This window comes from Babylonia areolata, chromosome 23 (genome assembly GCF_041734735.1).
Source record: "Babylonia areolata isolate BAREFJ2019XMU chromosome 23, ASM4173473v1, whole genome shotgun sequence".
Classification (NCBI taxonomy): domain Eukaryota; kingdom Metazoa; phylum Mollusca; class Gastropoda; order Neogastropoda; family Buccinidae; genus Babylonia; species Babylonia areolata.
The window spans coordinates 53,153,547-53,170,697 of record NC_134898.1 but is presented as its reverse complement, the minus strand read 5'-3'; the positions used below and the strand labels follow the sequence as shown (position 1 = coordinate 53,170,697).

General features: G+C 44.1%; 1 protein-coding gene across 1 annotated transcript; it reads left to right on the top strand.

The window, feature by feature from the left end:
• The first annotated feature begins 14,070 nt into the window (after nt 1–14,070).
• On the top strand, nt 14,071–15,280 carry LOC143298255 (baculoviral IAP repeat-containing protein 8-like). The gene is made up of 3 exons (XM_076611069.1): nt 14,071–14,083; nt 14,130–14,498; nt 15,051–15,280. The coding sequence occupies exons 1-3, from the start codon at nt 14,071–14,073 to the stop codon at nt 15,083–15,085; spliced, it is 417 nt and encodes a 138-aa protein (XP_076467184.1). The 3' UTR covers nt 15,086–15,280.
• The last annotated feature ends 1,871 nt before the right edge of the window (nt 15,281–17,151 follow it).

Sequence of the window (17,151 nt, the reverse complement as noted above, 5' to 3'; positions counted from 1 at the left end):
ACGCATCGCCAGAAAAGATTATGAGGAGTTGGAAAAGAAGTACAAGAGGCAGAAAGAGCTTCTAACCGCTCTGGGAACCAGAAACCGTTACAGTGATCGCAAAATGCTCCTTCAGTATCAGCGCAAACTGAAACGACTAGAGAGAGAGAGAGTTGAAGGCGGCAGGGTCCAGGTTGAGCCACGAAGAATTTTTGGCCAAGTCGCCAGACCAGTATACGGACCAAGAGTTAAATGAGCTCAGCTTCAGGATGTTGAAAATGGAGAACGAGAACATGTACCAGAATGCTCATCGAGCGGCTGCCGAAATGGCTGTCAGGAAGGAGCAGGTCGACAAGCTGCGGGATGACGTGAGGGCAATATGGAACGGTCCTGGATCCGGTTTGCCATCCAGAAGCTTCGACATGCTAAGCAACAAGATTGAGGCCCTGAGATTACAGCTGACCGACGAATACGGAGAGCAGTTTAATAAGGTGGTCCGAAAGTTCAACAAGACCATAAAGGACAACGTCCAGAACGCCATTATGGAAAACACAAACCGTATAAAGGGAGGGTTGGAAAGCACCATGTTTCAGCTTAAAAAGATCGCTGCCAAAAATGAGAATAAGCAGAACGGAATTTTCACTGCCTACCAGAGGATCAACCAGTCTCTTAATGAGGATGTGAGACGCATAGATGAAGCAGAGAATGAGCGGCTCGAGTCACAAGCTTTAATGCTCGGTACTGAGATGATAGCCAATGACTCTTGTGATGAAGAGGTATCATCTTGTGAAGAAGAAAAAGAGAGTTGCAGTGAAGATGACAGGGAGGAAAAAGAAGTCACTGCAGTAGTAGATGAAGATGAAGTAGCTATGCGAGAGGACGAGCTCTTGGGGGGAGGACTGCCTTCATCATTCAACAGTACTAGAGTGTTGCATGTCTTAGTTGAAGCAGAAGGAGAAAATAAGAGTCAGCGAAAGATAAGGAAAAAGCAAGTTAAAAAAAACAAGCCAGTGTTTTAATCAACAAGCAGTTCAAAAAAGCCAAGTCGGTTGAAAATGCTAAGTTTAAGCAACTGCACAAGATTACTCGGCAAAAGCTCTCAGACGCTTTAAAAGAAAACCGGCACAAGGCGCAGGTCGGAAGCCTAAAGGCCGAGATTGAGAGCTTGACTAAAACCAACGATACGCTCTCCAGGTCTTTCAACGAAATAAACTCTCGTATAGACGATTATATGGAAAAAACACATCAATCAGGCTCAAGAACAGATCGTGTGGGAGCAAAAAAATCAATGGTTGAAGAACGCACTGGAGATCAGCAACAAACTGTGTGACGGTAAGAATGCAGCTTCAATGGCTTATTTGCAGCAAGTGCGGAGAGTAGCCATTGAGATGCAAAAAAGGTTTGTGAAACTTGAGGTCCGGTTGAGTAAAGAGAGTGTGCGGGCTAACCAAGATTATACAAAGAGTTGGCTTAGAGGATACTTTCAATGCTCTAGGAATGCTTCTTTACAAGCAAATGGCCAGCAATTTGCGAGGGTACATTTCACAGCAGAAAAAACTGCTCAGACGCCAAAGAGAAGAAGAAGAAGATATGGATGTGGACGAAGAGGTTTTGGACCCGACAGAAGAGAGGGAGCTGCAACGACTCGAACAAAAAATACAGTTGCTGCAAGAATCTTCTTTGGACCCTCCACCCGCAACTGAACTCAAGACCACGGGAGAGATTTCCACGCAGGCCAACATTGTTTCGGAGGAGGAAATGAGGATACGAGCCGTAGGAGAAAGTTTTAGAATGTGGCGAGAGGACACCAGTCGCTTTGACAAGGAGAGCACCAGAGAGAGAGATAGGAGGAGAGAGGCCTTAATCGAAGAGCTGACCAATCAGATCGAGGAACAAAAGGACCAGGCTACTGAGAAGGCTTATAACGAGATAGGAAAAAAGTTGGACGGGAGAGCCACGCGACTCGAGACTCTCCTAACAAATGCTTATGCTAAAATAAGGGAATTAAGTGACCGTAACCTGGCTTCCAAAGAGGAGGCTGAGGCAATGAAGACAGATTTTTTACAACGGGTTCGAAACATCCAAGCGAGGAGGAGAGAGGATAATGCGCGCTTGGCGGCCAACTTTTCGGCCCAGAGGAGGCGAGAGTTGGCTGACCGGGAAAACAGGGAGTTGAGAAATCGCATAATCTGCGAAAGGGTGGTTAGACCCGAAGGAGCCACAACCTCTTACTTTGGAGAACATCACAACCACAGTATTGTTGATGTAAACGAGAGAGGAGATGTGACTACACCTTATCTCAAGATTCAACCTCAGATCGTGCGCTGTCCAAAAGGAACAGTTTTTCGGCAAGGGGTCTTTAGTGGCAGCGTCCCGGCTTGGATAATGACCCTCTCCGAGGCGAGCTTGCAGAGGGAGTTCAGAAAGTTCGTGGAGACGTGGCTGTCTGGAGGATCCCCGTAGTACAACTTTGACAAATTTTTGGGACCTTTTACTGAAAATTTACTAGACCTGGGTCAGCCTCTGGACCTGAGAGACGTGAGGATAAAAAACGCTTGGCAATCTAAAGCTTTTTTGATGACCAGTCAAGTGCTTTCCGAGTTTGAATTGGCAGTTACCGCTGAAGAGTTTGAGACAGTGACTGCAAGGATCTGGGGAGGAGAAAGAAAAAACAGTGCAAACGAAGAGCCCGAGATGCTCGCTCAGGCCTGCTTAATGCACGAGAGTAAACCTGCTATTTTACCGGAAGATGAAGAAAAGAAAATACAAGAAAGATAAAAAAAAAACAAAAAAAAAAAAAAACAAGGAGGGAAACAATACAGAAAAGATAAAAATATCTTAACAAAACCCCCATTTTCCCCCACGCGATCAGTCCGGTTTTTTTCTTGTTTTTCATTAGTCAAATGCAGATCATTTTACCTCCCTCTTTTTCTCTTTCTCATAGTATTTGAGAGTTTTTTTTCCCCCTTAACCAAAATTATAGAAATAAATATTTATTACAAAATGAAGCCCATTGATGTGTGGATGCACCACCATTATGGGTGGATGAGCAGAGTCGGCTGCCTCGAAAAGGTTCGAGCTGAAACTCGACTGATTGAACAATGTTGGCGATTTTTGGAAGCAAAGAAAGGAGAATGTGGTTTGAAAGAGGTGATAAAAAAACACAGTGATGAGTGGAGGTACAAATTAACACATAATTTAAAAGTAATTGAGGAAGAGCTGATTAAATTTGAAGACTTAATAGAAGCCAAGCAGGTGACATTCTCTTACTACTCGTAATAATACGTAATACGTAAGACTCTTTCTTCCCAAAAGGATCGTAATGTTTCTGCCTCTTCAGCTATCGATGAGTCAGTAAAACTGGATTGAAATTAAAAATGGAGCTGGAGTTTATGCGGAGAGACTGACAAAGTTTACAAATGAAAAAGTCTTACCTCACCTCAACAAGTTTGTGTCTGTTGAAGTTGAAAAAAAGAGCGGTAGTAATGATGGTAAAAAAGGGGGAGATTGTGGGGAAAATCCGCTTAAAAATAAACTCTTAAACACTTGTGGTTTGTGCATCAAAAACTGTGCAGTGTTTGGGACCGGCTCTGGAAATGAGACTGTAAAAGTTGTCTGCACTCACGCAGAGAAACAAGACTTGTACTCAATAAAGTACCCAAATCTTTTATACATCATTGCTAGGTTGGAGGCGCTGTCTTTTTGATTAAAAAAAAATATATGGAGGAGCTGTACCGACGTGAACAGACAAAATGGCCTGTGTATCAGACCAATTGGATGACTGCAAAGATTGTGGTTTTGTTTGCAGAGTATCAACGAGACATGTCGACGACGAAAACCGAGTTACAAACATTATTTGATCGCTTTGATATCAAACAAGATTTGTCGATTCATTGCTTTAAAAAAATTACGCTGGATGATCCTATCAGGATAGGAGCAAACTGCGTATTTTCAAAGAAAGGTTATCCACTGTACGCACTCAACAAAGAGCTAAAACAAAATCCGGAGGTAAAAGTATGTCCACCAGTCACCCAGATATTTACCTTTACCAAGGCTCCGCTTGTGGAAAACATTTCTGTGATCCTCTTGGGTCAAGAGCCATACTGTCAGAATAATGATGCCCATGGCCTGGCTTTTTCAACGCTCTCCCCTGTTTTACCGGGATCACTACGGACCATCTTTGCGGCCCTGGAAAAGTATGGGCACGGTCATCCGCCCAACGGAAATCTGAGCGGCTGGTGCAAAGAAGGAGTGCTGCTGATCAACACCTGCCTGACTGCAGAGACAGAGTGGCTCCTCTGATTTGGTGTATGTATGCTGAAGAAGTTGCCGTCGCCACGACGTCTCCTACTTCAATGGTTATGTCTGACCATTCTTACCACTTTGACTTGTGTGAAGAAGCGGAAAGCACTAATGTGGCTGAGATAAAGACAACAGATCCCAAGCATCACTTGCATCCTTTTGTGGACTCTGAACAATGTATTGTGTGTGACATAAAAATGATTGTGGGATTAGGAAAACATATGGAACGGATGGAAAAAGAACCAATCTACGTGGATGATAGAATCTCTGTTATGACTTCAACCTTCGAAATTGTGAGGGAAAAGTATGTGCAATTTGTACCAACTTTATTCAGAAAGTTTTTCACGATCGAGGCCCTTCAAAAACATATGGATAAACACAATCGTGGGGCCGTATTGTGTCATTACAACAAGTTTGTCCATTCGGATTTTATCGAGTGGTTCGCTACTGTTCAAAAGTTACAACCCGAACACTTGACCGATGGGACTTTTGCCAGGGTTTATCAAACCTGCTTTAATTCTAGACTCGCTGCACCATGTTCCAAATCCTTGCTCGCTGTATTTATGTACCATCTCACAGACAAGACTATGAGCACTGCGGTCCACAAAAACAGTCAGTGGATTTACGATACTCTCGCTCATCATAACCTGTATGATTCCCGCTATCAGTATAATAATATTTCTTCTTAACTTACAACAATGGCAGACGGCGGAGAAAGAGGAGAAGAGTTGGAAGAGGAGAAGCTCACCTTGAATGCTGAAGATCATCAAACTACCTACATTCAGATACTGACATGTGTCACTCAAGCCTGGTTGGAAGAAAGGGTCTATACTCCGGGTGGGAGCAAACTTCCTAATGATGTGGAAGAACATTTGCTTTTTGCCAGGATCATCCAAGGGATTTCGATACAGACACAGTTTGATCACTCAGACTTGGACGCTCTGAGACAGGTGTTGATTTCGATCCCGGACGAACGATGGCAAAACATCAACCTGGCCATGTTTAACAACAAAGGAGCAGAAGCGGTTTACGTCCTAGCCCTGGCTTATCAAATAACTAGATGGATAGTGCGGGAGAGTCGCGTAAGCTTGGACGGGTTTCAAAACCTCTCTAATGGGGTACGAGCAGCTCACCTGGCCATGTCGGCCAACCCTGAAGAAAATTTTTCAAACTTGTTTCTCACTTCAAATGCACTGGTAAGCTTTAGAAGACGAGGCACTCACTTTTACCGAAGTCAAGATGAAAACCTGCAAGGAAATCAGCAGACTTGGCCTGAGGTTTATAACGCTGACAGGGACTTTAACATTACCCGTTATTTTACCTGGTTGTTCTCTAGTCGGGTCAGAGATTTGAACCAGACAGCCATAGAGAGACTGGAGAACCGTTTCAGAGTGGTGCTCATGACAAGAAACATGGCGGTCGAAAACAGTCTCCAGATGGTGCAGAGAAGTCCTCCTCTCCCTTTGGACACAGACTCGTATATTTTTCCCAGGCATGTAGTGGCTACCAGGGAACTGACTGATGAAGACAACCAGATCTTAACAGAGTTTGCGTGCATCACATTAACAAGGAACTCCTTTAACTCTGGAGCACAGGTAGCGGACCAGGCCATGGAATATGGGCTGTCCATTCTGCATCCTAGCAATGAAAACAGCATGGAAGAGACGAGGAGGAGAAGAGACACTCGTTCTCCTCCCATCCCGCCGGCAGCCAGCGACGTGGCGGCTCGGAGAAAGGCAAGGAAGAGAACGACAGACCTCACCATGGACCAAGCTCATACAGACAATATCAGAGAACATTTAGCGAGTGTCATGGTCACTCCGCTACCACAAGAAAATGAATGGACAAGACATTTTCCTGGCCAGACTCCTGAAGAAGTAGCCGAAACGAGAACTCGGCTAATGGAAGCGGAGAGGAGAGTCAGTGAAAACCTCCTTCAAACCCAAACTACCTTGACAAACACAGAAAGGACCTTGGAAAACAGCACCACCGAGCTGGAATCGTGTACGAGAGAAAAACGGGCATTGACAGAAGAACTGGAAGCTCGCCAAGAAAATATTCGGATACTTCAAGCTCAGCTCGAACACTTGGAGAGGCAGAGGACCCATGATCAAAGAACCTACAATGAAAACTCCGAAAGAGCTGAGAATGAGGTAATTACGTTACAGGGAGAACTGAGAAACTCTGAGAGTCGCTTGCATGATCTAACCAATCAGCTTGAGGCTGCAAAAACCACCATCGTAGAAAAAAACGACATCATTAGGGACTTGGAGCAGAGGGTGGAAACGCATGAAACAATATTGACAGCTCAGAGAAACATGATGGACGATGTCAACAGGAGGATAAGCGAAAGGGAACGGGAGCTGCAAAATATGGAACAATACTACCGGAGCATCCAGGAGCAAACGATTTCCGAGTTTCAGGCAGAGATAAGGAACGCCCAAAGACGGCATGAAGAGGAGCTAAACGACATGCGGTGACAGCACCAGGAAAATAGTGACCATGAAGCCGCTCAGGCGAGGGAACTCAGGACACAGATATCACAGCTTCAAGAACAATATCGTGACTCGCAAAACGAACTACGAGAGGTTGGGGAAGAGCTTGCACGGGCTAGAACAGAAATTGGAAACTTGGAGCAGAGACTGGAAACGTCTGAAGAGAATTTCGCAGATGCCGACAGAAGGGCAGCCGAAGCAGACGCCAGGCTTGAGACAGTGATGGGAGATAATCAAAGAGAGCATGAAACAGAGATCGACGATACAAACCGAGAGGCAGCTGGAGAGCAAATTAGGGAAGAGTTGGTACAGGCTAGAACAGAAATTGATAACTTGGTACAGAGACTGGAAACGTCTGAAGAGAATTTGACAGATGCCAACAGAAGGGCAGCCGAAGCAGACGCCGAAATAACCAGGCTTGAGACAGTGACGAGAGAAAATCAAAGGGATTGTGAAATAGAGCTCGACAATAGAAACCGAAACTCTACAGCAGCCAGGGAGGAAATATTACGGCTTCAAGAACAATACCGCCAAGCCCAAAACGAGCTGAGAGAGGCTCAAGAACAGGTGGTACAGGCTCAAGCTGCAGATACGGATCATACTAGGACTTTTTCAGCGACAGACCCTAGGTTACCCGCGCAAATTTTTATGCGGGTTTCTGAAGATTTTGATTTAATCAGTTGCTTTGTCTGCATAATCTGCACGAGTCCTTATGATACTGACGATTCCACCGGTCATCGAATAACGCTTAGCTTTAACTGTGCTCACCCTGTATGCTCAAGTTGTATAAACATTCTAAATACAAATGGTCGGAACGTTTGTCCCCTTTGCAGAGCAACACGAAGGGAAGGCCCCATTTTAGACGTTACGTTTGGGGAACTGGGACGTCGGTACCTAGCCTGGATCACGGAAGAGAGAGTCTTGACGGGACGGGAACCCATTGTGGCCACCAACGCCGAAGCTGCTGAAGCAATGAGGCAGAGGTTTTTAAACAGACCCGAGGCGGCAGTGCGAACCAACCGGATCCAACTGGAAGAAAACGTAGAAACGTTAGAGAGGATAAACATGAGGCTGAATCGAGAAAACATGAGGGCAAATCGAGAACTCCAGCATTTGCGAAACACTGTGACTGAAACCACAAGACAGTTTGAACATGATCGTGAAGAGAGGATACAACGTCTTAGGGAGCAAATGACAGCGTTGGAGCAGCAGGTGGAAGCAGCTGAGACTCAAGTAAGAGACCAAGAAAACAGGAACACAGCTTTGGAGGAAGAGTTGTCGATGGTCCGGAGACAGTTCAATGAACAAGTACAAGAAGTGGCCAGGTTAGAACAAGCATATACCGACTTTCAGCAAAGGCATGACGATAACATGAACCAAGGTTTCGATCATACAACAGAACTAATAGAAAGACTTGAACGAGTTGAGGCGGAGCTGACGAGTACCAAAGAAAATCTGGAAGAAGTGCGAAGAGAGAGGGATGAATCCGGTCAGGAATGCGATACCATCAGGCAAGAACTCGATCAAGCGCGCTCCCGAATAAGTGCCTTGGAAAACAATTTAGAAGAAACCCAGACTGCCCAACAAGAACTACAGACTGAGTTGCAAGAGGCCCAGACTTCTCGTGAAAGGGAAGTTGAAAATGTGAGGAGACAGTTTCGAGAAGAGATAGAGCATAAAAATCAAAGTGAAGCACAACTGCTAGAAACATTGGTGGATCTCAGGGAAACGATTAAAAAGCTGGAAGAAAAGAAAGACCAGGCGATTAAAAATCTGGAAGAAGAGAGAAACCGGGAAGTGGCCCCTGGGATATACGTCAAGGACCTACCTGAACTTTATTTTACTCTCGTTGAAACGAACATGAACCTTGATGTAACTCTCCAAATAAAGACTGAAGAAATTGACCGACTTAAACAACAACTGAGGGATTGTGAAGAAAAACTAAACAGGTTAGAGGAGGAAGTCTATGATCGACAAACTGTAATAGACGAAGAAGAAGAAGAAGAAGAAGATCCTGATTATTTGCCGAGACGAGAAGACAGTGATAGTAATGATGATATTGATAGTCAGAATATGGATCAAGCTCCACCTCCAGAGTCTAGTGGACCCTCTGGCAGTGATGATGGTAGTGAACCAGGCCCTAGCGGAGGAGGACAAGGGCGGGACGCAGGAAGAGGTGTATTTGAGATGATGGTAAGCACGAACCGACTTTTGATGCGCATTGAGCGAGAACAGCCGAACAAGCAAGCAGACGCTTCAAGAGAAAAAAACCCACCCATCCCTGAAAAAGAGACCAGTTCGGCAATCATGGGACCGTTTTTGCAGAGACGCTATGAGCGAATGGTAGATACTAACACTTTGACCAAGCTACACGTTTTGAGCGTTGCTGCTCCAGACTACCAAAACTCTTATGATTTGCTAAGTATTCTTTACATGAATAAAGTGTTTGGTTTTCAGAGAGTGAGAGCGTAGTGGGTAAAATAAAAAGGAAACTGATCTTTGTGCTAAAAGGCGCGCCAAATCTTCTCTTTTACGACTTTAACTATCCCAAGATGATCTTTATGGCTCCTCGCAATCCTCTGTCTTGGCCCACTGTCTTGCTCGAATATGTTCGATCGAGCAACGAAACTATACACAATCGGTACTGGGAACTGGATTATGAAACCGGGATCTTTTCACCCAGTTTGTTGACAGACGACATTTTCAGTTCCCAAGCCAATGGCACAGGAAATTACACCTTTGTCTGTACTACGGACCAGAACAGCAGTGAAAATGCTACAACCAGTAGTACCACGGTTTCCACGTCTACATTAAAACCTGTTTGTTCTCCAACGTGCAGTGACAGTACCATCAACTGGATTGTGGCCGGAATCAGCGCGGCATGTGCGTTTCTTGCTTTAGCCTTAACGACTACCTACTTAATACAATAATTACGTGAAAAGCGAATTTAAAAAAAATATATATATATTTATGGGTTTACTTTAACTGTGAAGATGTTAACTATTTAAAGACGATACTTCATTTGGGTTTTTTTGTGCGTTTTACAAACGACTATGAGTCAGATTTGGGATGAAAAACAAAAAGCAGCAGTTGACTGTAAACGAAGACAACACAGTAGCTAGTGTGTTACATCAATAAACTTCAGCAGACCTGCAAGAGACATGAAACAGAACTCCGCGCACTCCGTGCAGAATGTAACGCGCTACAAGAAAAGACCCAAAGTGTGCATCAAACAATGAGCCTGCTGCATTCTTTTTTGGATACTAATAATTCCTGGGTCAGAAACTGCCTCGGGACGTCAGATTCAAACGATCTGCCACCCCAACAAGAAGAACAGGACGATTTTAGTAAAAAAAATTACGGGATGGGGTCTCTGGATCAGTTTGCAGACGCAGATCATATCGTGGATTTTATCAGCAGATTGGATATTGCAGAGGAAGAAAAAATAATCAGTAACTTCAGACTTTTGCATTGGACAAATCAGTAACTTTTGCATTGGAAGTGTTGTGATTGCTTTTGTTTGATTTTGAGAGACTGGATATGTTAATTTGTTACTGGGATTAAGTGTATGTTCTCTTTTTTTCTCAGGTTTTTTTTTTTTAAATGTTTTTTGGACATGCATGTTGTTACAAGTTTGCGGCCTGCCGAAAGCTGTTTTTGTTAAAATGTATGGTTTTTTGTTTAAAATGTATGTATGCAGTGTGTGTGCGCATAATTTTTAGAGCATGAATAAATATCATATCCACCAATGTCGTCTGGTGTGTGTGTGTGTGTGTGTGTGTGTGTGTGTGTGTGTGTGTGTGTGTGTGTGTGTGTGTGGCGGGTATTGTATGCGAGAGAGTGTGTGTGTTGTTGGAAAGTGCATGTGAACACACACACACACATACACACACACCACACTAACTCTCTCTCTCTCTCTCTCTCTCCATTTTCAAGAGAAACACAACACTCTTTTCAAATCATATTTAGATAATTTACTATCTCAGTTAAGCAGTTTAACATATGAGATGAAAAAAATATTGACATATTGACATATCCGAACACTCCGTCACACAATCCGAACAAAAAAAACAAACAAAAAAACCCACAAGGTTTTTCATTGCACAAGCTGCACACATGATGTCCATTTGTCCAGTTCTCTGCAGGGAGGGTGTGGACAAATCTGTATGGGAAAAAACTGTTTTAGATAACTATCTCAGTTAAGCAGTTTCATATTGACATATTTTGTTTTTAGAGAACATACACACAGGCACGCCGCGCCGAAAAGGGACACTATCGTTCATAAACTAAACTATCACAGACAACGGTGGTTTCCCTTAGACTGGAATCCAAACACTCCGTTACAATCCGAACAAAAAAAACACACAAAAATGTCCATTTCTCCAGTTCTCTCTCTGCAGGGAGGGAGTGCAATCTGTATGAAAAAAAAGTTAGTTCTTTGATAGTAGTAGTAATAGTTGTTACCTTGATAGGGAAATTCTGATATTTTGATAAGGGCTATCACACACAACGGTGGTTTCCCTTAGACTGGGGCACCTCGCCGTCACAATCCGAACAAAAAAACACACAAGGTCTTTGCACACATGATGTCCATTTGTCCCCAGTTCTCTCTCTGCAGGGAAGGTGTGCAAACTGTATGAGGAAAAAAAAGACCAACAAAGTTAGTTATAGTGGTCTCGATAGAGGAATTCTGATAAACTACCTTCTAACATATACTTTAAGGCCAATTCAACTGAGGGGGATCTATGAAATATTTCTAGTCCTAATAATCTTAAATTCTGCACTCCGTTTTGTGACATAGAGGCGCTGTTGCCGCCGTTTGTACCTTGAAAAATTGGATCAAAAACAGGGACATTGAGAAATTCGGGGTTTGTTATTCCCCAGCCAAAATTGGGCCGGACAATGGGGATGGCGCCTTGGGGGGCAGCATTACACTGTGGCTGAGTGACAGTGGGGGTGGTAGTAGTATTACCTGTCAAAGTACTAGCAGCGCTTTGGGGGGCAGCATTATTACCTGTCAAAGTACTAGCAGCGGTTTGAGGGGCAGTTTACTACACTGCGGCTGAGTGACAGTGGGGGTGGTAGTAGTATTACCTGTCAAAGTACTAGCAGCGGTTTGGGGGGCAGCATTACACTGTGGCTGAGTGACAGTGGGGGTGGTAGTAGTATTACCTGTCAAAGTACTGGCAGCGGTTTGGGGGGCAGCATTATTACACTGTGGCTGAGTGACAGTGGGGGTGGTAGTAGTATTACCTGTCAAAGTACTAGCAGCGCTTTGGGGGGCAGCATTATTACCTGTCAAAGTACTAGCAGCACTTTGGGGGGCAGCATTGCACTGTGGTTGGGGAGAGACACTGGTTTGGGGGGTACTGGTACTACACGAGGCTTGGGGGAAAGTATCATCGCACCGTGGTTGGGGAGTGACACTGGTTCTGTTCTGAATTTGCGGGGTGACTGTTGAAGTATTGGTACCGGCTTGGGGAATGAAAGTAGCAGTATTACAGTGTGGTTTGGGAGTGACACTGCTACACGAGCACTGTTGTTGGGGAGTGACAGTGGTTCTGTTCTGGATTTGGGGGGTGACTGTTGAAGTATCAGCTTGAGGGATGAAAGTAGCAGGATTGCACTGTTGTTGGGGAGTGACACTGGTTTGCGGGGTGACAGTATTATCTGTCGAAGTACTGGTACCGGCTTGGGGGATGAAAGTAGCAAGATTGCACTGTGGTTGGGGAGTGACACTGGTTTGATCTGTCGAAGTACCGGCTTCGGGGATGAAAGTAGCAGGATTGTGGGGAGTGACACTGGTTTGATCTGTCGAAGTACCAGCTTGGGGGATGAAAGTTGCAGCAACGGGATTGTCAGTGTTATATCGGTACTGCACTGGGATTGCAAAGTACTGTCAACTGTACTGCACCGGGCTTGAGGGGTGAAAGTAACAGCATTGCACTGTGGTTGGGGAGTGACAATGTACTGGATTTGTGGGGTATTGCCAGTACTGCACTGGACTTGAGAGAAATCAGTTGTACTGTACTGAGGTATGACCATGCTACCATGATTGTAAACGTTCTCTGTCATATCATCTTCGCTTATTGGGGACAGATTTACACAAGAAGGAAAAGCAGATTTTGCAGTGTTTGTTTGTGTTGCAGAACAAAAAGCAGAAGGAAATGTGGTGGTGGTTGTTAATGCTGAAAAAGAAGAAGCATTTTGAATTTGCATCAAATTTTGCTGAGGCGTCGCCGCTTGTTGATCGAGCTGGTTGAGCAAATCATCAAGCTCCATAGATGCTTTTTCTTCACTTTCCTTTTCAGCCCCGAGTGCATGAAAAGAAGAAACAGGATTGCTATACTCTTCTTCAACCATGATTGGAGCAAGATGTTTGGAATCATTCAGCTCCGTAGATTCTTTTTTTCTTTCCATTTGAGCCCTGAATGCATAAAAGGAAGAAACAGAATTGCTGCATTCTCCAACGGACATCTTTTCCTCCATGACCGGAGCGGAGAATTCGGCATATTTTTCCATTGCCAATTTTGTGGGCTTTTCATGTTTGACAAAATTGAATGACTCAAACCCGGAAGGGAAGGTCCAGGCTTCTATTCTGTTTTGCCCCCTGATGGGACCTGGGTCTCTCTTTGGTTGGTCCAATGTCCTTAAAAAAGGCTTCCAATAGTTGCAGGCTTGAGATCCTTCAAGGAATTTCCAAACTCCTTTTTTTACCTCCATGTAAGTTAAAGGATGATCAAGCCGAATCTGTATGTCAACCTGTTTCATTTTGTCCTTGGTGCGACCGCCGCTTTCTTGACTGTCCAGCGAGACACCTTTCACCAGTTTTGGAAATATTTGCTCTATCATCTCTCTCAAACGAGCGACGCCGTTGGGGGTTGATTTAGCTATTGTGTAACTTAGGTCAAAAAATTTTTTGAAACAAAAATTGATCAGGCTCAATGCGCTGTAACAATCATTGTTTTTTTGTGAGTTTTCCATGAATACGCTTTCTCTAAAAGCCTGTGCTATGTCCCTTGGTTTCTTCCCCGTGCTGAGCACTGTACCACAAAAATCTTTATCAGTGTACATCAACAACACTGTACCTTCCAGACCCCGCAATGTTTTACAGGGATCTTCATCAGCAGCTTCTACTAGGCCCACCAGACGCATGTTTCCCGTTCGAGAACTAGACTTGCAGTCGGCGGTCTATCCCATGTATTCGCAAATAGAGACAAGACTGCGAACTTTCAGATACATACAGTGGGACGAAGTGATGTGTCCACCGTTGATGGAAATTGTAAATTCCGGGATGTACTACGCAGGTAAGACAAATTATTTTTTTCCTTTGTCTTTGTTTATACTTAACAGGTTTGTTCAGATATGCTTTTGTTTCTGGTTTAATAACAGGTTACGAAGACTGTGTGAGGTGCTTTTACTGCGGAATTGGCTTGAAACGGTGGGGACCCGAAGACGACGTTTGGGAGACACACGCGACATGGAGGGGCGTGTGCGAATACCTGAGACGTGTAAAAGGGGATACGTTCGTCCAGAACATCTGGGCGAGAAGGGACCCGGCGCTCGGCCGCACAGAAGTCGACTCCATATTGAACAGGAGCGGCGGGGGCCCCAACAACACCACTGCGAACGGTGGCTCAACCGGCACTTGCAGTGGGTCCAGCGACGCAGGTGGAAATAACACTACGTCCGGCGGTGGGAGTTCCAACAACAACGGAGAAGGTCAGTTGTTGTTTTTTTTAAATAATTAAATTTTAAGCTTTTTGTTATTTTTTTTTTTACTTAATTTTTTTTCTTCTACAGCAAATACCAACGAGGTCGTCGCCGCCACAGTAAACACCAACGAGACCGTCGCCACTGCCACGACTAGCAAGACCACCGCTACCACCATCAACGAGGCCATCACCATGACCGCCAACGAAGCCCTCGCCGCCACAGTAGTCTGGCCAAAAAACAAAAATGTCGAGAAGATGTTCAAGTGCAGGATCTGCAAAAATGCCGGACAGGAACTCTTGTTTCTCCCTTGCGGTCACATGTACGCGTGTTATTCTTGCGGCATTAGGGCTAAGAAATGTAGTGTGTGCAAACAGCATATTACAGCTACTGTTGCAATAGAGTTACAATAGAGAAAAGGGCTATCAAATGTAGTGTGTGCAAATAGCATGTTAAAGCTACTGTTACAATGGAGAAAAGAGAATAAAGAGCGTTGCTGAACAATTTTTAAAGAAAAAAAGTGACTTGACTTAATTTTTTTTTGTTTGCTTCTGTTTTCAGATGGAAATCATGGAAATCAAACCAAAGAACGGTGAATACTCAGAAAGACTTTTCCAGTACATTAGGTTTTCCCTCGAAACGCAAGGGAGTGTCAACCTGAACACTGCTTTTGAATTTGCAAAAACAAACATGAAACAGAAAAAAAAGCACACGACGCAGACATCATGCTGCATTTATGGGCCTTTTAAAGGCAAACATAAATATCATTGAAGAAGAACTGATTCGTAAAAGCTGAGCCATCTCCCTTCCACCTCCACTTTCCTGCCCGAATCTACAAAAGAATCAACCATCTGCCTTCTCTCGCCCTTTACTGAGGAACAACCAAGACTTTTTTGTTAATCAGTTTTTTTTTACGAAGAATGGTTTTGACTTTTTTTTAATTTAAATTCTGGTGTGCCTGTAAAAATGACTTTTAAAAAAAAATTTCTGGTGTGCGTGTAAGATGTGCGTGTAAGAAGAATTTATATTCATGTCTATATTGTAATATGCTTCTTTTTTTTATGTTGAGAAAAGGGATGCGGAGGAAAAAAAAGTGGAAAGCATAAAGCAGAGGGCAACCATTTGCAAAACTATAAATTGTATGATCTGTGTTTTTTTTGTATTTTGTGGACGAACGAATCACGCACGTACACGATAATATCTCTACAGTGTTTTCCCTTTCAGGACAAACTGTTGACAACACGGAGCTGCATATCACTTATGTGTAACATCAAAATCATTATACATAACATTATTAAAACCGACCAACAAATATTCAAACCTTTTTGTAGGTTTTGAAGCAGCACCGTCTGTCTGTCTGTTCTCCTCCATTGGCACACGTTGTCTCTCTTCAACACAAACTACAACAGGTAGCATATATCAGCGATACAAACAAATGTGCTCAATCTAGCCAAACGCAGATGCCCGATATTGGATGTGAGTGAACGTAGGCCTACTTCACTTCCACTGTTTCAAAAACAAATGAAATCTGTTCACAAATAAAAATCACTCAGCACTTACAAAAACAACAACAAAAAGAACAGAACATCACACACACACCGCACACACACCACGAGCGGAGCCGGCCGAAGAGGGGGGTGTCGGGCTGATCCATAAGCTAACCACCAAAAACGATTGCTGTTGTGTGGCCAGCATTAAAAAGTTTGCAACTGCCGGAGTGGCGAGAATGTGAGGGGACAACGATTTGTGATTGCAGACTGTGTTGCGACAAGCGGCTGACCAATTTTTCCCGCTCTACACTGCCTTGTTGATCAACAACGATTATGAAATGAATTATGAACTGACCAAAACGGACTGTTGCATGCTCGTTAAAAAAAACTTTTGTATTATTAACAACAACAACAGTTAACGTTGTTTGTGTGTGCATGCATGCGAGAGGGGGGGTACCCCATTTTCCGGAAACTTTTTCTTAACTCTCTCTCTCTCTCAGTTTTTGGATTCAGTTTGTGAAGTTCAACTTGCAGTAAGCGGAGTCGAGCTCAACGCCACACACACACGCTCTGCTCGTAGTTGGGACGAGGCCTGCTCGATTATGAAAATGATATGAAAATGACTGACAAAACGGACTGTTTAGATACTTGTTGAAAGAAACTTTTTGTGATGCAGACTGGCCCGCGCGCGCGGAGCGGAGTCGAGCTCAAGACCTCCCCCCCCTCACCCCGCTCCGGGCCGGCTGCCCGGAGTTGGGACCGGAGGCTGGCTCTCTCTCTCTCTCTCAACAACGTATTATGAAAATGATATGAAAATGACTGACAAAACAGACTGTTGTTACATACTTGTTGTTGAAAGAAACTTTTGTGATGCAGACTGTGTGATGCGAAAAACTTGCCACCCGGGTTGTAGTAAGATTCAAACTTTGTAAGCTGAGATTTTGATCCACCCATAGACTGTTTTTAACCCCACCCCCACACCCCCTCCCCCCAGCTCTCTCTCTTTCAACTTGTAAAGTTCAACTTGTAGTCAGATGTAACTTGTACTTTACTTTCTCTTTTGTGACAAGAGTCGAGCTTAACGCCACACACACACACACACACACACACGATTTGTTGACCCCGCTCTGTCTCTCACACACATGCGACTTGTGATTGCAGACTGTGATGAT